Consider the following 21,041-nt stretch of genomic DNA (forward strand, 5'->3'; position numbering starts at 1 on the left):
ATTTTAGGTATTTTCTTTCCTCTTGTATGTTTTTTTAACACCTTGCCTGATGAAGAAGCCAGTGGAGCTTTGAAAGCTTGCATCATGTATTTTGTGCATTTTGGTTTTGGCTCAATTAACCTTCTCTTTTTTTGTCTCCCTTTGGAAGTTCATGGATTCAGCCCTCTGATATATCAAGATGCCTAGAGCATTCTTTACTCCCATAACTCTTCTACTAAAAGTCCTTTACCAAAGAAAATAGGAAAGCCATGTGCATATGACAGAATATACATTGTGGTACTTCTAAACTACAGTAACTGAGGTGAAGACACAAGGAACTATGCTTACTCCTAGCACCCCAAAAAACAAAAGCAAGATGTATCTTCTCCAAGAGTAGGAAAAGGGGGGAATGACATCAGTGACTAAGAAATAGCCTAGGATTGAAGAAAGGTCAACAGATGTCGCAGCAGATAAGGGACAGCCTAGAACAGTGGTTCTCTACTTTTGATCATCCAGATGTTCTAAGCACTTGTTTCCAAAATCCCTGACCACTGGCTAAAATGACTGAGACTCCTAGGAGTTGAAAGTCTAAAACACCTGGAGGACAAAGTCTGAGAACCACTAGTCTAGGAAAATCTTAGAACATCTCTTTGTCTAGCCACTCTGCTTCCCACTCCCTTGAAACACATGGATCTTCATTGGAAGTCGAGTTGCATCCCTGTCATCTCCCAACATCTTTCTACTCATTCCTTGATTTTAAAGCAATATTATTCTCATAGGATTGGGAGATTATTGTCAGCAAGTCTTTTTAGTAACAACAGCTGATAGTTTCCATGTTAGTGGTATGGTGAAGCCACTGTGACTTTTCTCTATGGGAGCTGTCCAAGGTGCTGGGTTCTATCTTCACAATAGATATTGTTGTTGTCAGCTGTCTTCCAGTCAACTCTGATTCATGGCGACCTCATGAATGAGAGCCTTGCAAGGCCCTGTGTCCTGAACTGCAACTGCTCAGATTCTGAAGGCTCAGGGCCATGGTTTCCTTGATTGAGTCTATACATCTAGTGTGTGGTCTACCTCTCTTTCTACTGCCCTGAACCTTTCCTAGCATTATTGTCTTTTCTACTGAGTCATCTCTTTTCATGATGTGTCCAAAGTATGATAGCCTCAATTCAGTCATCTTGATTTCCAGGGAGAGCTCACATTTGATCTGTTCTAAAACCCATTTGCTTGTCTTTTTGGCTGTCCACGGTATCTTTAACACTCTTCTCCAGCACCACATCTCAAATGAATTGATTTTCTTTCCATCAGTTTTCTTTATGGTCTAGCTCTCACATCTGTACATCCTGATGGGAAATACAATGGCTTGGATAATCCTAATTTTGGTGTTCATTTTGGGTATCTCCTGTAAAATTTGTACTGAATTCACTCCACCCCTGACATAGACATTATTGATCCCCATTGCCTCTCAGTTCATTTGCAATCACAGGAAATACCCTTAGAATTACCTCTTGGACTGCTGATCGTTGCTCTGTCACTATGTCTCTGAGCCACGTCCTGTATTCCAGCTTCCCATTGGTAAGGTGTAGCACCAGTTGTGGCCGCAGCATCCGCCAGGGCAGCCCCAACTGAAGGACAGACTCTACAGCATTTGCCCAGTCATTTAATGTGATCAGGCCTATTAAGATGGGAATGTCAACAAGCATTTTAAGAACAAAAGATTTTCATAAGAGAATGTGCTTATACACAGACACCTGCATGTTATTGGCAGCCCTATGTAGAGCAGACTTGGTGGATCAATAGGACTTATCTAAGCCTTGACTCACCAAGAATATCCAGTCATTTAGCTTTAGGAACATAAAAAGCTGCCTTGTGCTCAATCAGCCCTGGCCCATCCAGCTCAATAATGTCAACAAGGATATACAACAACTGTCTATAGTGTTTCAGGCAGGATTTTGGGATGAAGATTCCTACTAAACTCCTATCCAGGTTCTAATGAGACCTTACTCTACTTAGTTTTCACAGTTATAATTCTCTTATCAAGCTTTACATTATGTAACTTCACATATACTTAACTATGTAGCAGAGGTGTTAAGAAACCTTGTTAGTGAATTGTGAAGATATGTAATGGGATACCTGCAAGACTGTCCTCATGCACATCAGGCTCTACCTGTTCTTAGCCTGTGTCTCAATGTGCAACAGTCACTTCACTGGCTCTATGTAATAACATCACAGTAGCCCCTAACTGAATATGTAAGTCCACTTACAAAGATTTAAGTTCCCAGGTGAATTCTGCCCATAAGTCAAAGAATCATAGAGTTGAAGGGGCCATTTAAATCAACCCACTGCCATATAGGAATACACAGCTACAGTAGGCTCTCCACATTTTCTGGGGTTGGGGTTACAGGATCCCCATGAAAGTGGGGGGGGGGGGAACAAATATAAACCCCCCTTTTTTTACCTGAGAAAACACCTGTCTGGGAATTCCTAAGTCTTCCAGCACAGCTCTGTGGTCAACACCTGCCATACATTGACCATAAAATTGTGTCAGAGGACCTACAAATTCCTAGAGACATATTCTCTCTATAAATCTCTAGGTCCTCCAGTGTGACTTTTGGTGGAAGGTAACCATAGAGTTGTGATGGAGAACCTAGAGATTCCTAGAGAGACCATATTAATCACATCTGTGAATAATGAAATCTGCCAAAGTGCAATATGGAAATGTGGAGGGTCAGCAGTATAGCACTCCTGAAAGATGCCCATTCAACATTTGTTTAAAGATCTTAGGCTGTCTATCAGACAAGATCCAGTGTGTTCATGGTGGTATGGCCATACCAGTGTTTTTCTTATCATAGCGCTTGAAAGCAGTGGTGAGATCTGATCTGTGAGCAAACAGTTTCTCCTTTAAAACATGGTATGCTGACACCTCCACTCGGCTGAGCCTGCCAGGAAGAGGGAAACAGTTTTGCCATGTAAAATCATGCAATCAGAACAGAAGCACATGTTTACATACATAGTCTCTGCCTTCATTAATACACTAGAAAGATCTTTTGATTTCTGATGAAAAGACAACAAAAAGGACAGTACTAAGTTACATTTCCATCACAATCTGGATTCTGGGTTTTAAAAAAAATCCCATCCCATACTTGGAAGTGTTGAATCTCCTTTTCTGTACTGACTGCAACTTGGTTCACCTGACTAAGCTGCACTTCACGAATGACCATATGTGGCATGACCATATATAATGGATGGTTTTTATAGGAAAATCGTCCAGCAGAAAAAAACAGTCTTGGGCTACTCTGCTCAAGATCACAGTCTCCCAAGGAAATCTTTAATTATTTAAAAGAAAAATCAGGATTTTATTAAATGCATGTATTAAAGACCTTTCCAAGGTTTTCAGACATTTCTTGACCCCCTTGGGTCAAATGAAAATTCAGAGATGCTCAGAGACGGGAAGGACACATTGCTGTAGCGAGATGAAACCATTTTAGCTTAAAGCTCTACTGGTATATTTTAGCTTAAAGCTCTTACTGATATTAACTAAGCTTTAGGAGGAATGTTTCAACCTTTTAAAATGGGGGAAATGCTGTACATAAGTTGGGAAACCACAAAATAATAGCATCACAGGGAATAGGGCATAATTCTCTGAGAAGCCTTAGAAAGTGAGTTTCACCTACAAAGCCTGAGGTTTCTCATCCTAATCTTTTCTTTCCTTCCTTCCTTCCTTCCTTCCTTCCTTCCTTCTCTCCTTTTTTCATCAACTAGCTTAATGAAGAATTCTAGAGAACTTGAAAGATTACACACTTTTCTAGTATTTTGATTGGTCCTAATAAAAGTAGTGCCCAACTGCAATAATGCTTTATGTACTGTTGTCATCTTCATTATCATCATCATCACCACCACAACAGTAGGAGCCCTTGTGGCACAGTGGTGAAATGCCTGTATTGCAGCCACTCACTAAAAACCACAAGGTTGCGAGTTCAGGACCAGCAAAGGGGCTCAAGCTTGACTTAGGCTTGCATGCTTCCAAGGAGGTCACTAAAATGAGCACCCAGCTTGTTGGGGGCAATTAGCTTACAGCTGTAAACTGCTTAGACACTGCTAGTTCGGTGTGAAGCGGTATATAAATGAAGCTGTTTGTTTTTGTTTTTAATCAGACAAAGCTAGATCCTTAAACTACATTGCCTAACCACCACCCACAACTATCTGTGAAATCGGGGAAGATTTTCCTAAGGAGAAGAGACTTGCCTTTGAGTCATTGTCAGCTGATGTGCGGTTTTGCTGGCTTGGTATTGGATAAAGTGAGGAATCAAATCGGGTCCCATTTTGAGATACGCACCCCTGTTACTGCCCATTGTATAGTAGTTTGAAGCTGAAAAGACAGTGATTACCTAAGAAACACAAACAGAATAGTGATGTACAACAGTACAAAGCAGTGCACAGCTGTAGACAGACAGCTGCCAACCCCCAAGCATATGAAACATTGCTTTTTGAAAATGAAGGTTCTCCTCTATCACTTGATGTCCCAGATTTCTGCAAAACTATTTCCATATAACTCCTTTCAGTTATGTTTTAAGTATAGTAAGTACAAAAACATTTTTTTAGTTGTGCTTAAAAGTATACTTTGAAAAATAAGCATAAAAATGTATATTCTGGGATGCTCTTCTGCAGCTAATATTCGTGAATTCAAAACAATTATTAAATGCTGCAATCTCCTTTTTTCTATTAGCGATATTTCCCATTGTTTTTTCTTGCCACCATATGCCAAGTGTTGGCTGGAATCCTATTGGTGCCTTATACAGGCATGACTTCCCCTTTTTGCTGCTTTTTTAAAAAGTCCTCTAAGGCCCCATACAGACAGGCCAAAATAAAACTACTTCAGGTCACTTTGGAGGTAAGCTGTTTAAATGATGCATGGGTCCTAAGAGTCTGGAAGCTGTGCCAAAGCCATGCTCCAGTCCTAAGTTAGGGATCATCACTTATGCCAGCAAATTCCATATTGTGTGCTTGTGGTGAAATACTTTTTGCGATCTATTCTGAACCTAATGCAAATTCCATCCCGTGCATCCAAGTCCTTTGCAATAAGAGTGGGATCTCAATCTTCCCTTTCTCCATATCATTAGTGATTTTCTTGACCCAGATTTTTGTTTTCTACTGTATTCAAAAGCCCACAATACTTTACTCCTGGACTCTTTTACTGCTGCCATCAATCCACAATAAATTGCCAATCTTTCAGTTTCGATTCACCCCTATGAAAATGAACACTACTGCCAGCTGGTACATGCAAGTAACAATACTCTCTTCCTCAAATACATTTTCACAATCAGGACATTTCCATATCCTCCCCTTCCATCCCCTCCAACATATTGTTGTCACCCACACAACAACAAAACTGTTTCACAGTATACAGGTACAGCACTATGGTTCCACTTTAAATTATGAGGCTGCATCCCATGGAATCCTGGGATATGTAGTTGGTGAAGTATTAGAGATCCTGGCTGAGAACTCTGAGAGCTTTAAGATCATCAGGGGAAAGTTTTCTCTAAGTCCCACCACCATCACAGGTTAACTTGGTAAGGACACGAGAGAGAGCCTTCTTGGTGGCTGCTCCCAACCTCTGAAACTCCCTTCCAATGGAGGTTAGGCTGGCCCCCTCTCTGCTTTCCTTTCACCAGCAAGCAAAAACATTTTTATTTATGCAAACTTTTAATGTTTGAGCAGGGAATGTTTGTAATACAGATGTATGTTTTATCTGGATTTAATTTTTGTATGCTTTACAAAATCAGTTTTATAGTATTTTAATGTGTATTTTAATTAATTCAGTTTTACAGTATTTTAATGTGATGATTTTGAATTGGTTTTTAAACTTTTTAAAACATTTCTACTTTGTTGTTATGGTAGCCATCCTGGATCCTGTATTGGAAGAAAGGCAGCATATAAATTTAACTAATTAATTCAATCCCCTCCCCAACCTGTATGTCCCATGATTCTGTTAGATGGGACCATGGCAGCTAAAGTGGAATCATAGTACTATAAGAATTCAAAGATATAACCATGTTAGTCTGTAAAACCAGTATGTAAAGAGATCTTGTAGCACCTTTGAGGCTAACTGAAAGAAAGAAGTTGGCAGCATAAGCGTTCATAGACTTAAGTCCAACTGTATCGGAGGAAGTAGACTCAAGTCTACAAACGCTCATTCTGCCAACTTCTTTCTTTCAGTTAGTCTCAAAGATGTTACAAGATCTCTTTACATATTCATAGTACTATAACAGTATTATGTGAAAGGGCCCTAAACAATATCAGCTGGTATATATTTATTTTTTATTTATTTACTTTATTTATATGCTGCCTTTCTCCCAGGATGGGACCCATATTTACATGTAAGTAAACCCTCCATATATTTTTAAAAGGTAGAAAATAATCCCCTCTCCCCCACCACTATCACAACCGCAGCAACAGCAACAAAACCTCTTTATCACAAGCCTACTGAGCTACCTTTCGGTTGTGGCAGAAATCATAGCCCTCCGGCTTACACTCGTGAGAGCGGATGATGAACTGCAGGTTGTGCTTCTGCAGGAACTTCTTCGTCACATCAGGGCCAAAGTAACATCCTCCTCCTCTATCTTCATTTGCTGTGCAGCCATCTTGAGGGATGGGATCACTCCACAAAATGTCTAAAATCTAAAATTTGAAACAAGACCTAACCAGTTAAATATAGTGATTGGAATCCTGTTGGGGACTTACACTTTCGTAAGTGGACGTACATCTGTGGGACTTAGATTTGGGCAGTTCCATAACGTCCGTATCCAGTAAAAGATGACAGTTACATTACTACATAGGGAAGCCAGCAAAGTGACTGTGAAAAACTTCTGTTTTCCCCAGGAGTTCAGTGAATAAATCTTCTGTGTTACAAACAGTAAAAACTTTATTCCAGAAAAACTAAGGACTTTAACAGGAAAATATCTGCAGACAGAAGTAGCATCATTCCCCAGCATTGGCATAACATTAACAATGTGCTGCCCACCTTTTCGTGGGCTTAATCTTAATTCGTTTTACTAATTAAAACATACCAGTCCTTTCTTCCATGCCCACCTTATTCACCCAGCCTCCACTCCCAGCTGGTTCTCATCTCTACTTTCTGTTTCCTACCAACAGGCTCTGAGGGATTATTCAGAGGGTGAAAATAATCTGGTAGAATGTGAGTTGAATCTTTGTTATTCACATGCATTTCAAATGCACCCAACTAAGTTGGGGGGAAGTAAAAAAAACCCCCACTTAACCCAGAATAATCAATCTCGAGGTTTTCCCCAAGTTTCCTAAAAGATTTGCATTGTCAGCCATGTGAATAACAGATGTGAATAGACCCAGGATAAACCATGATAAAACTCTGCATGCCTTAAATGTGTTTAAAATACATCTGCATCATCCATTTTTATCTGCAGTGCCGTCACATGTGAGTAACAGACCTCGCAAAGATCTGCACAGATATGATTTTTAAAATTGTGTTAACAATAAAACTGAAATGTGTAAGATTATTTGCATAGTCTCACTAACAAAACCTCTGAATACCCCCCAAGAGGTTTCCTCATCTACACATCCGCACATTCCTGGGCACAACCACCACAATAACATGACAGAATATACCATATTCCGACAGTGACCAATGCACAATGGGATTAATATGTGCATTAGGGACAATATGCATTGGGTCCACTATGCATAGGAACACCAGTTAGGAAGTATCAGTGCACATTGGTGGAGCCCAATGTACATCAGGACACACTTGCTGTCGTCCTTTTGTACATCTTTAAATTTCATTAACATTTCTTCTTATACAAAAATGCAAAAAAGTGCAATAAAATATAAAGTAAATTGACAAATATATATAATCAAGGACACAGTGGACCCTTGGTATCCACTGAGGTTTGGTTCCAGGATAGCAGAATCTCTAGAAGTTCAAGTCCTATTAAAAATAATGCCATAGTACTTATAAAAATGGCAAAGTCAAGGTTTGTTTTTTGAAATAGCCGCTTCAACAGTATGCAAACGCAAAATAAGGACTGCTTTGGAATGATTTCAGCTATAATACTGATAAAATAGTACACGCAGTGTGATAAAATGTGTTCTCATACCATTACCATCACGTTATAAATTATCAAATGCAGTAACACCCGTTCCCATATCATTTCTCTAGGGGACATTTCCAGGATTCTATGGGAACGTTACAGGTACTGATGCAATAAACTTATTAGTTTAGTATACTGTGGCTGATACAGAATGCTGGCCAATAGTCCTTGCAGCAGAAGTCAAATTACCTGATGGATGTCCTCGTCTTCAATGATTACTGAGTCGGAGGAAGTCATGTTCATGTCCTCTGCCCTCCTGCGACATGCCTCCAAGTCTTCCTGGACCTTCTTGGAGACCTCAGATTTATTTGCAGCGTCAGAAGCCCTGTGGGAACTGTCTCGGGAAAATTTGCCACTTTCCAATTCATTTGAATCAAGAGATTTTGAACCGTTCCTTTTCTGGGCCAAAACAGAGATAATCTAAATTAAGGAGAGGGAAAAACAGGATTCAGAGTGAGAAATGGCTTTTGCATCAGACAAAAATGTCAGCCAACTTTGGTACCAGTCAAATCAAGTCTATGGTCTCTGAACTAAAGGGCAGGGTGGTCTTTGCTTGCTTCCTCTCCCCTTTGGTCCCCAAATTCCCTGCAAAGGGCTAAACCTGAGGGGCAAAAGGGCCTAAAACCAGTGGTTGATGGGGCCAAAGTGAGTGGGGCCAGCCCTTTTCAAGCTGCACCTGTACTGCAGAATTAATGCAGTTTGACACCACTTTAACTGCCATGGCTCAGTGAAATGGAATTCTGAGATTTGTAAGAGGGGAGGGGAATGGGAGATTTGTGGTTATTAGTGTGTGTGTGTGTGTGTATCTCACTTTCAAATGCTGAATAAATTTAATGTTTTTTAAACAAAATTATACGATTTGTAGTTTTGCAAGATATTTAGCCTTTTTGTAGTTTGCTGTGGTACCTTTCTAGTACCACAGCAAACTACAAATCCCAGGGTTCCATAGCATTGAGCCATGGCAGTTAAAACATTGTCAAACTGCATTATTTCTGCACTGCAGATGCTGCCTCAATCTCTCTTTCTGAGGCCATCTTACATCTTCTCCCCTTTTTCATCCAGGGGGCTGCCAGAAGATCAATGAGATGCACTTTGTAAGGCCCCATTCACACTGTAGATCCAGGCCAATACCGAATCTGAGGCAAACAGAAGTTCACACTACGTTTACCCCGATTGAGTCTCACTGGCGCAACTTTACCTTATGATGTTCACACTGCCCAAACTACCAATTTAAATGGAGCCTCCTTATTGATCGCATTCGATCATTTGGGGGTTTTGTGTGTGTGTGTCAATCAAATGATGTGCATATATGTCACTTCACATCCATTGTCTCTGATGGTGACACGTCCCCGTATCCACTGTTACCATTATTGTCACCAACTCCACATGGACTCAAAACACAGGCCCACAAATCCCTCCACTGAAAATGATCTGAAGTAGATTGCCCCAAGTTCACACCGGCAGCATCCAGGGGAAACCCAGTTTTTTTGCAAAAGAAATGGGGGAAAAGCCATTTCCAGAAAACACTTGCAAAGGGCGAATTTGCCCTGGATACACCCCGATTCGGGTGTGCAAAAAATGGCACCAGTGTCAACTACTGACTTTTAAATGAGTTTGCGAGCCAATGTATAACATAGTGCGAATGGCCCCTAAAGGTCTTGATTTTGAAATTAGACAAATGTCACAGGTTGTCCACCTCTGCTTCAGCTTTTCCTCCACAGAGTTTCCTCCTTCACACCATGAACTAATATCCTCCAAAGGATTGCTGAACAATGTGAAGTTGAAAGCTTTCATGGCCAGCATCCATGGGTTTTTCGGGCTATGTGGCCATGTTCTAGAAGAGTTTCTTCCTGACGTTTCACCAGCATCTGTGGCTGGCATCTTCAGAGAATGCTTGCCTGGAAAAAGTGGGTGTATATATACTGTGTGAGCCTGGGAATGCAGGGGTGATTTGCATGTGTATTGTTTTGTGCTGATGGCAGGCCTCAGGCTGGGAGGCTAATGCAAAAGAGGATTAGTGTCTGCTAATTGGTGATCATTACCTGCTGGGAAAACCGATTGCTGAACACTGTATAAAGTACACCTTTCTATCAGACTTGGGCCAATAAATGACATAAATTATCTGATCTCGTAAGAACATCTTCTGACAATTTGGCATTTGAAAGGGCTCTCTAAGGGATTTGGAGAGGTCTACTATACCCGACGCCTGTTAATCGTGGCCAGCTGATCCAGATCAGTTGTGTCTGACACTCCTCCATGTACAATCAAGACCTTCTGATCCACCACAGTGGCCAGTGGCAGGCAGCTGAAGACATTCTGGAGCAATTTCAGTATTTTATTTCCATGCTCCTAGGTGCAAAAGGATAGAAAAGTTGTAAAGGAGCGCCACCTAGCAACATACAAGATGCATCCATCTTACAAAGCAAGTTACCTTATATATGTCTATCCCTGGTTTCCACTCCACTAAATGTACCTGAGGAAGTAGACTGAAGTCTACGAAAGCTCATACTGCCAACTTCTTTATTTCGGCTCAAAGGTGCTACAACATCTCTCTACATACTGATTCTATGTACCAACATGGCTATATCTTTGAATTCAAGTTACCTTATATTTTTGTCCAATTTCCTTGGAGAGCCCATAGCTAGAAGGTAAATATAAGAAATGGTGTTAATTTGATGTTAAAGGTAGAGGACTTTAAGTAGATGCCTACTGACAATAAGAGCCCTTTGGTGGTGTCCACCCGATGCTGTAATGTTCTCTTTAGAGAGTTCACATGGTGCCATCCTTATAGTCTATTGAGTGCCAGGGTATGAGATTTTTATTTATTCTAGTGCAGAGTGGGTATCATGTGGCACCACAGTGTACCCCTCTTATTTTTTAGCTGAAAAAACACCTCATAAACATTTTAAAAACCAACATTTTGCATGGTTGTACAATGCTATTCCAGGGGCAGGTCTTCTCGCCCCACCACAGTCAACCATGCCCCAAACAGCCTAAAAGGCGACCAAAAGTGATATATCTGTCACATCTGTCCAAAATGGCAGATACTACAGCACTCTATAATTCTACAGTGCTTTATAAATAAATAAATGATGATGATGATGATGATAGGAGGAGCTCAAAGTAGGACTCTAAAGCAGACATTCCTCCATCCTAGATCTCTTAAACCTCAGCCAAAATCCTATATGGGATTTACGTATGCCTAGACACAATAATTATGGTGCTATGCATTGAATCCTGGCCTGAGACCCCGAAATCCCCACTTACTGGGAAGCAGCCACTGCGATCAATGAGAGTCTGTTCTCCTGTCTCTTGAGAAGCAACTGACCTATGTTGCCACCTTCTCCCATAAACGATCATTGGTGCAACAGGCGGAAACAAGGTCCCTGTCACAATTCCTCCTCATGTATGTGTGTGTGTGTGTGTGTGTTTGGGAATGGCAGCAACGGGTAAACAGATTCCCGTTGACCACAGCAGCTGTTGACCTGTAAGTACATATTGGGGGACTTTCATGGTCCCTATGTAGCCCCTAAACTCAGGAATACATAACAGTCATGACTGTGTAATTCAAGGTTACACATTCATAACTGCCATACAGGATTCTAGTCATATGTTTTTATCTCTAGGGTCCAAAACACACTGCAGAAATAATCCTGGTTGAGACCACTTTAACTGCCCTGGCTCCATGCTAGGGAATCCTAGGAACTGTGTTTTGTGAGACAGTCAGTCTTCTCTGCCCCAATAAACTACAATTCCTAGGGTTCCCTAGCAGTGAGCCAGAACAGTTAAAGCAGTCTCAAATGGGATTATTTCTGCAGTGTGTTTTGGACCTATAACAAACATATAGTTTGAGCTCCTATAATAACTTTTTTTTTAATCTCTTTTTCCTCTGTGTTTTATCATATCATGCAGCTTTTAATTATATTGTCTTGACATTATATTTCTGCTGATTCTGTACCCAGTATTTGACCATTTATTTCAGAATTTTGTAGATTTATCACATTACTGTTTTGTTTTGGGGTTTTTTAAGATAAATTTTATTATGGTTTCCAGATATGCAAAACACAGCATTATCAATAAGAAAAATCAGGGGGAACAGAGAGAGAAAGAATGACAAGATACAAAGAGAGCGAACTGAAAAACGGGGGCGGGGGGGGGGGGGAGATATAAAAATGACTTCCAATCTTCTCAACAATAGTTACTGACTTGTATTATTCTATAAAGGAACTTTTAATGCTTCATTTCTAAAATTTCATTTAAAATAATTAATATGCTTTCTGAATAGCCTTTAACTATTTATTATTATCAATTCTCCCCTCACCTAAATTAAATATACCTGTGTCTTTTGATTATAAACATATTTTCTCCTTCATTTTCCCACTGAACAACCACAATTAAATCTCCCTTCCCCACTCCTCTATGCACCACTATGCACTCTCTGTGCACGACTGTTTTGTTTTTTAACTGTATGTACATGCCTTGAGACACTGAGTTGATAGGCATCTCATAAATGTATTCAGAAAGAAATAATGAAAGTACAAAATGTATCTTGAAATGTGTTTTGACTCCAATACCGTAAATTGACCATATAGTCCTCATGGTTTCCCCGATTTAGGTGGACCGCCTTCGGATAAATCAAGAGGAAGACAAAAAGTATGATCAGGACCTCCATGGAACATTTGCCTCTGTCCACAAAGTCACCGTTGAAGACATACGTCTTCTGTGGCGCAGGAAGGCCATTCTGTACAAAAGGAGGGAACATCATAAAAAACAATGATGAGTTCAGAAAGCAGCTTGGTGTAGTGGTTTGAATGCTAGACTAGAATTTTGGGAGCCAAGAGTTTCAATCCCTATTGAGCCATGAAAACCAAGCAGATGACTGTGCAAATCATATTATCTCAGCCATAGAGCAAGCAAACGCCCTCTGAATGAATCTTGCCAAGAAAAAACCTATGATAGGGTCACCATAGGATAGAGTCAACTTGAAGGCACATAACAATAATTGTGATGAATATATAATGATGTTTTATTCTGCAAAGCATCCTAATGCCACTTATTGTACAGTGACTCTTTATAATACAGCCTGACCCAAGTTATCACAGAATTAGTTTGAGGCTGGCATCTGAGCCTTGTGATAAAGATAGCTGAAACTATCAGTGCTGTTTGGTTGACATTTTTATTTTGTCTCTAAAAAGCAGATTAAACTGATCTGAAGATTCAAATGTCTTGAAGACACATAATAACAACAAGGGGAGTACATGGATTCTGCAGAAAAACGAATGCTACCTTTCTGGACAGCGCTATAACATCCTGCTTTTGTATGATGAGGAATGGCCAGGAAATATCTTCAGCCAGGTCAAAGAAAGAATCCTTTTGGAAATCCTTGAGAGCTACTGCTAGCTGAAAATGACTATACTGAGCTAGATGGACAATGGTCTGAATCAGTATAAAAACAGTTTCCTATTATTATTTTTATTTTATTCATTTAAATCCCACCTTTCCCCCCAATAACAGGACTCAAAGTGGCCTACAAGTTATTTAAACTAGACTGAAAACATGCAAAAACATCTATTATATGTATGTTACACAATCTATTGAGTCAAAAACATTTCAAATTCATTATGAGACAAAATAAAAATGTCACCCAAACACCACACCACTAAAAGCCCCTGGCCATCAATTCATAAAAGTCAGACAGTATAGGAAAATCTTCATCTGTCAACAGGAGGGAGTCATCCTACATCCCTAAGGGAGGGAGTTTCAAAGTTTGGGACCAGCCACTAAGAAGGACCTTTCCCTAGATCCCGCCAAATGAGTATGGGAATGGGGGGGACAGAGAGAAGTCCCCCTCCTGACAACTTTAGAGCTCACATAGATTCACATAGGGAGTTACAGTCCTTCAAATACAGTTTCCCATTTTTCCTAGCTTGCTATCTTCCTGGTTTCTGCAAGTCTATTCATTCCACAAAGGTCCAGCATTCATTACTCGGCTTGTTCAGCACCTAAAACTCACTCACCAATGCGGCCTCAGCTCTTATAGCAGCAATGGGATGTGACACTCATTTTCTACAATATCTTTCTTGACTGGCTTCATGTGCACTTGCTGATTCACTCACATCATCATGATCATGATTATGATCATCCATTCTTCCAGTAATGGTAAAACATATGAAATTAAAACACTTGCAAGGCTACTAGAGCCAGCATGATGTAGTGGTTTGAGTGTTGGACTACATCTCTGGAGACCAGGGTTCAAAATCTCTGCTCAGCCATGGAAACCTACTGAGTGTCCTTAGACAAATCACACACTCTCAGCCTCATAAGATGGCAATGGCAAACCCCTCTGTAGAAACTTGTCACAAATAAGGCCATGATAGGGTTGCCTTAGGGTCGCCATAAGTCAGAAATTATGTGAAGGCACACAACAACAGCAACAAAGATTATACTTAAAGCCTAAAAAGAGAAGAAGTTATTCTTAAAATGCAATTAAGTTACCCACAGACATTAAAGCCGATTAAATCAAATCTATTAAAACATTATGATCTACTATGTTCAGCAAAACAGCACACTTTGAAAAGACCTGGCATTCAATTTCTAAAAGTCTAATGGAGCAGAAAATTTTTCATTTGCAAATGGAAGGATGGCAAAGTGCTATTTGTGGTGCTATTCTGCTTTCAGAATTAAGGGTTTAGAATTGTATTTGCATTACACATACCTTATGAAATATCAGAAACAAGTCAGCTAACTGGCCATGTATGTCTCCTAATAAAAGAAGGAAGAAAAAATTAGGTAGGTGAGATCTTCTCCTTCATGGGTGTCATGGCACCAGGCTCCCCCATGATTACAAGTGTGTGTAGGTCAGAAATAAGTGTGCTCTTAGTTATACTTCCTCCTCCAAAAATGCATGTTTATTGGGTGAAGGGGAATTATAAATAAACTCTATTATTATTTATTCTCTGATAATTTACAGGGGCGTGTCAAAATTGCTGGAATAGTTTTTCTTCAAATAGACCATTCTGACCAAACTTTATTACTGGCCCCAAAGGACAGATAAAAAAACAGCTTGCAACCATTCTGCCAGAGCTCCTGAAACAAACACAGCTAAATAAATACTTGAGTAATACTCAGATATTTGTCCTCCTAGAGTGATACTAGGGAGATCCAAGGGAGACATGAAACTCTGTTGGGTCAACCTGAGCCATTCTCTCTCTCAGTCTGACCAACCTCACAAGACTGTTGTGAGGATGAAGTGGGAAGGAAGTTGGCCTTGAATACGCCAAGGAAAGGGAGGATATAAAAGGATAAGGAAGAAGAAGAGCTTGTGGAAGAGGATGGGAACATTTAACTTTCCAGATGTTCTGGATTTCAGACCCCCCCCCCCCCCAATTCCTTAGAAATTGTCATCATGGGTGGAACTGGTGAATAAAGTCCCATTCATCTTACCACGCATCAAAGTGGTAAGGATTCTGGGAGGTGAAGTCCAAACTTCTGAAGAACCCCTGGCTTATATGATTCAGTAGATGTTTGGCTTTGTCTTCTGTACCACCATTTTAGATTTTGCTCTGATTTGTAAACCCATAGGCGAACTAGCATGATGTGGTAGTCTGAGTATTGAGCGTTGGAATACAACTCTGGAGACCAGAGTTCAAATCCCTGCTTGGCCATCGAAACCCACTGAGTGGCCTTGGGCATATCACACTCTCTCAGCCTCAGAGGAAGACAATGGCAGACTCTCTCTGAACAAACCTTGACACAGAAACCCTGTGATAGGGTCAGTTTAGGGTCTCCATAAGTCAGAAATAACTTGAAGGCACACAACAAAGTACAAAATGGGTCCTGAGGATGAGATCTGCCTGTCTCAAACCATAAATATATGTAAGGGATGCACTCGGATTAGGATGGGGTGAGTTATGCTATTCTGTAAAGCAGAAAAGTGCAGTCATCCAAAAGTTGTTGTTATTGTTGTGTGCCTCCCAGTCATTTTTTACTTATGGTAATCCTAAGAGGAACCTATCATGGTGTTTTCCTGGCAAATTTCTTCAAGGGGGGGGGGGTTGCCATTGCCATCCTCTGAAGCTGAGAGAGTGTGACCTGCCCAAGGTCACCCAGTGGGTTTCCATGGCTGAGCAAGGATTTGAATCTTGATCCCCAGAGTCATAGTCCAATGCTCAAAACTCCACGCCACGCTGGCTCTTTTTCCAGATGTTGTAAGAGTGCAACTTTTAGTATGCTGGCTAAAGCTATGCTGGCTAGGGCTGATGGTAGTTACAATCTAACAACATCAGGAGGGCTCTATGATTCCCATCCCTGCTTGAGAATAACATTTGCCCCAAAGGTGTTAATGAAGTGTGAGAAGAGTGCTTACCACAGACAGTGATCTCCTCACTGTAACAAGTAGAGATGTGGGTGATATTTGGTAGCTGGGACAGATGCTTTTGGGCCTCATGGAAGAGTCTTAAGACATAGTGAGCATGAAGCTGCTACTGGGAAAAAGAGAAAAAGTTACTGAAGGCCATCAGAGACAAGACGTTTCTCCTTGCACTTAACCTATAATTCCAAGCATCCTTCTGCAGAAACTATAAATCTGTTTTATTGTATTTTTATTTTATAATATATTTATTTAAAGAAATAAAAGAGAGTTGTTCAGAGGAGGTTTGTCATGGCCTTCCCCTGAAGCTAAGAGCACGTGACTTGCCCATGGTCATCCAGTAGGTTTCATGGCCAAGCTGGGAATTGAACCCTGGCCTCCAGAGACATCATCCAACATTCAAATCACTACCCCATACCGCCTCACTTGTATCATAGCACAAGACAAAATAGTGCAGTGCACCTGATATGACAGGAATTACAATATACAGACTTAAAAAGAGGTTAAGAACTAATTTGGAGACATTCAGTAATGGTCTCTTCTCCATTCTGACTAATGATCTTGTAATAGGGATTCACACATTACCTAAACATGTTTAGCTAATTATGTAATGAAAATATTCTGACTGCAGAATTTTAGCAGCTTGAAGAGTTTCCCTCTACATTCTGTTTAGTTTCAATAAAATGTCCCAAAAAGAGAGAGGGAAGAGCATGGTTGCTACCCAAATACTTACTTGTTTATGTTTGAATGCTTCCAGTAGGACAGTGGCATCATCAGGGAAGAGGGGAAAGGAAAGACGGGGCCCCATATAATTGTCTGGTACTGTGACAGATTGGTAGACTAGCTTGCTTTCATTCAGGTTTTCAGGTTCCCACAATATGCGGTTAAGGAAATCTCCTAGTAGAGAAAGAAAAATGGAACGATTGGATTGAGGGCGAATAACCTTTGGTTCCTGCCAAATTGCAACTCCTGTGAGTCCCATTCACCACAACCAGTGATGAGAAATGATGGGAGATATAAGCCAACAACAACAACTGGAGGGCCACCTCTAATTTGGATCCTACGTTACACCAGGTTTGATGAAAAGTGCCGACTACAAAATTTTCAACAGGGGACATATTGCCAAACTGAGATCCAGATGTTTTGTATGACACCTTCCACAATGTTTTCTACTATAGCTTCCACTATTCGCCATGCTAGGTGGGGGTGACTGAAGACCAAAACATCTGGAGAGACAACACTGGTGAGGCACTTTCATTTTGACTACTAGCTATCATTTCCTTTTTCCTTGGTCAAGTCGTATTTCTTTCCCATTTTGCATGAATGGGATATATATCTGTTTTTGTATGCCTTGATCCACATCCATCAGGTCATGCAAAGGAACTGGGAATGAGCAAAGACTTCAATATCCTGAGGATCTCAGCTTTCTCCCTTTCTCCCTCCCGCCTTCATTTTTAAACCAGAGATTCTGGATGTTAAGGCTCAGAGTAAATTTAGAAGCAATACAATACATCAGAAATAGGTCTTAGAATGATGTGAGCAGGGAACAGTATTGCCTGTGACCACAGAAAAAAGTTTCAGACCTTTCTGTCCACCAACAGATCAAGATAAATTATGTAAAATAGATGTTTGTATTTATTTATTAATTTCTAGCTCGCCTTATCACATAGAAGAAAGGAATCTTAGAACTGGGTCCCAAGGGCCATGCATTCCAACCTCATTCTGCTATGCAGGAATACACAACTAAAGCACTCCTGAAAGATGCACATCCAGCCTCTGCTTAAAAGCTGCCTAAGAAGGAGAGTTCATCATCCTCCAAGGCAGTCCATTCCATTCTTGAACAGTTGTTGTTTCTTCTTCTTCTTCTTCTTCTTCTTCTTCTTCTTCTTCTTCTTCTTCTTCTTCTTCTTCATATTTAGGTAGAATCTCTTTTCTTGTAATTTGAATCCAATAGTTAGTATCCATGGATGTAGCCAAACTGCAGCATTAAAGCAGTTTGAGACCACTTTAACTGCCATGACTCATCCCACAGAATCCTGGAATTTGTAGTTTAGTGAGGATCTCTGACAGACCAGGCTGAATACCTCACCAAACTACAAATCCCAGGATTCTGTAGAATAGAATCATAGAAGTTAAAGTGGTGCCAAACTGCTTTAATTCTGCAGTGTGGATAAACTTCTTGTTTCTGGAAAAGCATGAAACAAGCTAGTTCCATCTACTATGTGATATCCCTTCAAATATTTAATTTAATTTAACTGGCTATTGTGTCACCTCTTATTCTTTTCTCCATGCTAAACATACTCAGCTTTCTAAACTGTTCCTCCTGCAGCTTAGTTTCCATGCAACCTCAAGGTATCTCACACTACAAACTAAAACAAAAATACAATCTTGAACATTCAAAATCATAGAACAATGAAGAAGACACAATACAGCACAGAACAGCTCAAAGACACATAAAGCATTTAAAGGACACCTGTTGACTCTTAAGTAACAAACACACCATGCATTTATATAAACCTTATATACCTATATATACCTATCAACTATAAATAATGTAAGATGATTCATCCAGTTGCTATGCATATATAAAATATATAAATATGCACATAAAACACACTGAGCAAACAGAATCAATGTGCAGAATGAACAGAGTTCAAAGCACCTAGTGGTCTGGCTGCAAAAAACCTACATAGAAGATTTAGGAAATAAATGATATAGCCCAATTCTATAAGCTTACTGTCTTTGTGGCCGCTTTGTGTGAACTGTCCCATGAGATAATCAAAGAAGCTGTTGAGCTGCAAGAAAGAAGATGGAGGATGTCATAATTCATATGAAGGGCACATTTCTTGTACCTGCTTTCCCCGCCATAGCCTCTCTCTTTTCAACTCATCCTTTGCTTTCAGTCCTGCAGAGCCACAGTTTATGTAATGTATGTAAGTAACAGAAGTGCAAGTGGGAATGAGCAAAAGTGCACCCACTCAGTATGTCAACCAACCAACCATGTCATTTTTCCAGGGGACCATTCACATTACACTATGATCCCACTTTATCTGTCATTATATCAGCCCATGAAATCCTAGAATTTGTAGTTTGGTGAGGCACTAGAGCTCTCTGGCTGAGAATTCTAAATTCCCCTCCTAAATTATAAACCATAGGATGGAACCATGGCAGTTTAAAGTGGAATCAGAGCACTATAATTGTCTAATGTTTCTGTTCTTCCTCCCATTTTTGTCCCCACCACCACCACCATTCAGACATTCTGCCTTCTCAAAAATGAAGACAGCTACATCAATCCGCAAGAAACTAACACAATCCAAAACCCAAAAGCTGATGAGACATTTATTTGGACCAAGTACAATCCCAAAATACTGTGCAAGCTTTTCCATTCTCCAGTATTCTTCATCAGACTAACTGTTTAGTCTGGAGAAAAAAGAAGAATGGAAGTCTAAAGATTTATAAGACTTTCACACCAGCACTTACGCTGGTAAAATGATGGTAAAACATGAGGGAAGCAGACGTATGTGAAAGCCTGATGCGCTTCTGAACATCAGGGAATCGTCCCCTCGCCTCTAGCTTACCACGTCCTTAAATTCTCCACTTTAAAAATCTGAGGTGAATTGTGAAGGCATGATTCCTTCTACCACTGCCAACAACAAAACCAGCTGTGCAACCAGTACAAGCTGAGTCTCTCTTATCCAAAATGCTTGGGACTAAAAGTGTTTTGGCTTTTGGCATTTTTCAGATTTTGGAATATTGTCTAAATTTAATGAGATATTTTGGAGATGGGAGCAATGTTTAAACATGAAACTCATTTTATGTTTCATCTATATCTCATACACATAGCTGAAGGTAATTTTAATAATTTTAATAATTTTGTGCATGAAGCAAAGTTTGTGTACATTGAACAATCAAAAAGCAAAGATGTCATTATCTTAGCCACCCCAGTGGGAAATTTGGGATTCTGGAATATTTCAGATGTTAAGGGAGACCTCCTCTGTACCTCCTCTTTCCCTTCTTCCTTTGGTACCATACCTTGAGGTGATCCTGTTCCCCTGAATACTCGATGGATTGAAAGATGCGCCACGTGCATCGTCGGCGTATTTCAATCCGGGCCACATAGCGTCGATACCATCTTTGGATCAGGACAGCTGCTTTAAAGGCTGAGATTGAGAAAGAGAGATGTAAAATATAATCTCTTGTCATGGGAACAGAACTTTACATCTTGCTCTTCAGAGTATTAAAATAGGACATCTATGCCAAAAATTAACATTGCAGTTGCCCACATAGTGCTGTCACTTCTTGCTGCCCATTATTAGGAGATGGAGGCTGCATCCATGTTGCAGATATAATCCAATCTGACCCCACTTTCAACTGCCCTGGCTCAATGCTATTGAATTCTAGGAAATGTAGTTTATTGTGGCACCAGAGCTCTCTGACAGAGAAGACGAAATAATCTCACCCAAACTATCATTCCCAGAATTTCATAGCATTGATTGGTGGCAGTTAAAGTGGTGTCAAACCGGATTGTTTCTGCAGTGTGGATGCAGCCTAAGTCTCCAGTTCTTATGTCA

General features: G+C 40.3%; 1 protein-coding gene across 2 annotated transcripts in view; it reads right to left on the reverse strand.

Moving 5' to 3' along the window:
* Window positions 1–21,041, reverse strand: part of LOC149313225 (serine/threonine-protein phosphatase with EF-hands 2-like) — a 31,855-nt gene that overhangs the window by 1,804 nt on the left and 9,010 nt on the right. For both annotated transcript variants that reach the window (XM_089526309.1, XM_089526310.1), the window contains 13 exons: window positions 20,503–20,630; window positions 19,208–19,265; window positions 17,204–17,367; window positions 16,468–16,582; window positions 14,818–14,864; window positions 12,677–12,843; window positions 10,707–10,743; window positions 10,302–10,451; window positions 8,292–8,522; window positions 6,472–6,657; window positions 4,225–4,367; window positions 2,812–2,918; window positions 1,485–1,654 (listed from right to left, as the gene is read on the reverse strand). In XM_089526309.1, coding sequence (XP_089382435.1) covers window positions 1,485–1,654; window positions 2,812–2,918; window positions 4,225–4,367; window positions 6,472–6,657; window positions 8,292–8,522; window positions 10,302–10,451; window positions 10,707–10,743; window positions 12,677–12,843; window positions 14,818–14,864; window positions 16,468–16,582; window positions 17,204–17,367; window positions 19,208–19,265; window positions 20,503–20,630 — 1,703 coding nt within the window. The remainder of the gene's footprint in view (window positions 1–1,484; window positions 1,655–2,811; window positions 2,919–4,224; window positions 4,368–6,471; window positions 6,658–8,291; window positions 8,523–10,301; window positions 10,452–10,706; window positions 10,744–12,676; window positions 12,844–14,817; window positions 14,865–16,467; window positions 16,583–17,203; window positions 17,368–19,207; window positions 19,266–20,502; window positions 20,631–21,041) is intronic.

This window comes from Sceloporus occidentalis, unplaced genomic scaffold, assembly GCF_023333645.1.
Source record: "Sceloporus occidentalis isolate IW3139 unplaced genomic scaffold, rSceOcc1.0.p SCAF_5, whole genome shotgun sequence".
Classification (NCBI taxonomy): domain Eukaryota; kingdom Metazoa; phylum Chordata; class Lepidosauria; order Squamata; family Phrynosomatidae; genus Sceloporus; species Sceloporus occidentalis.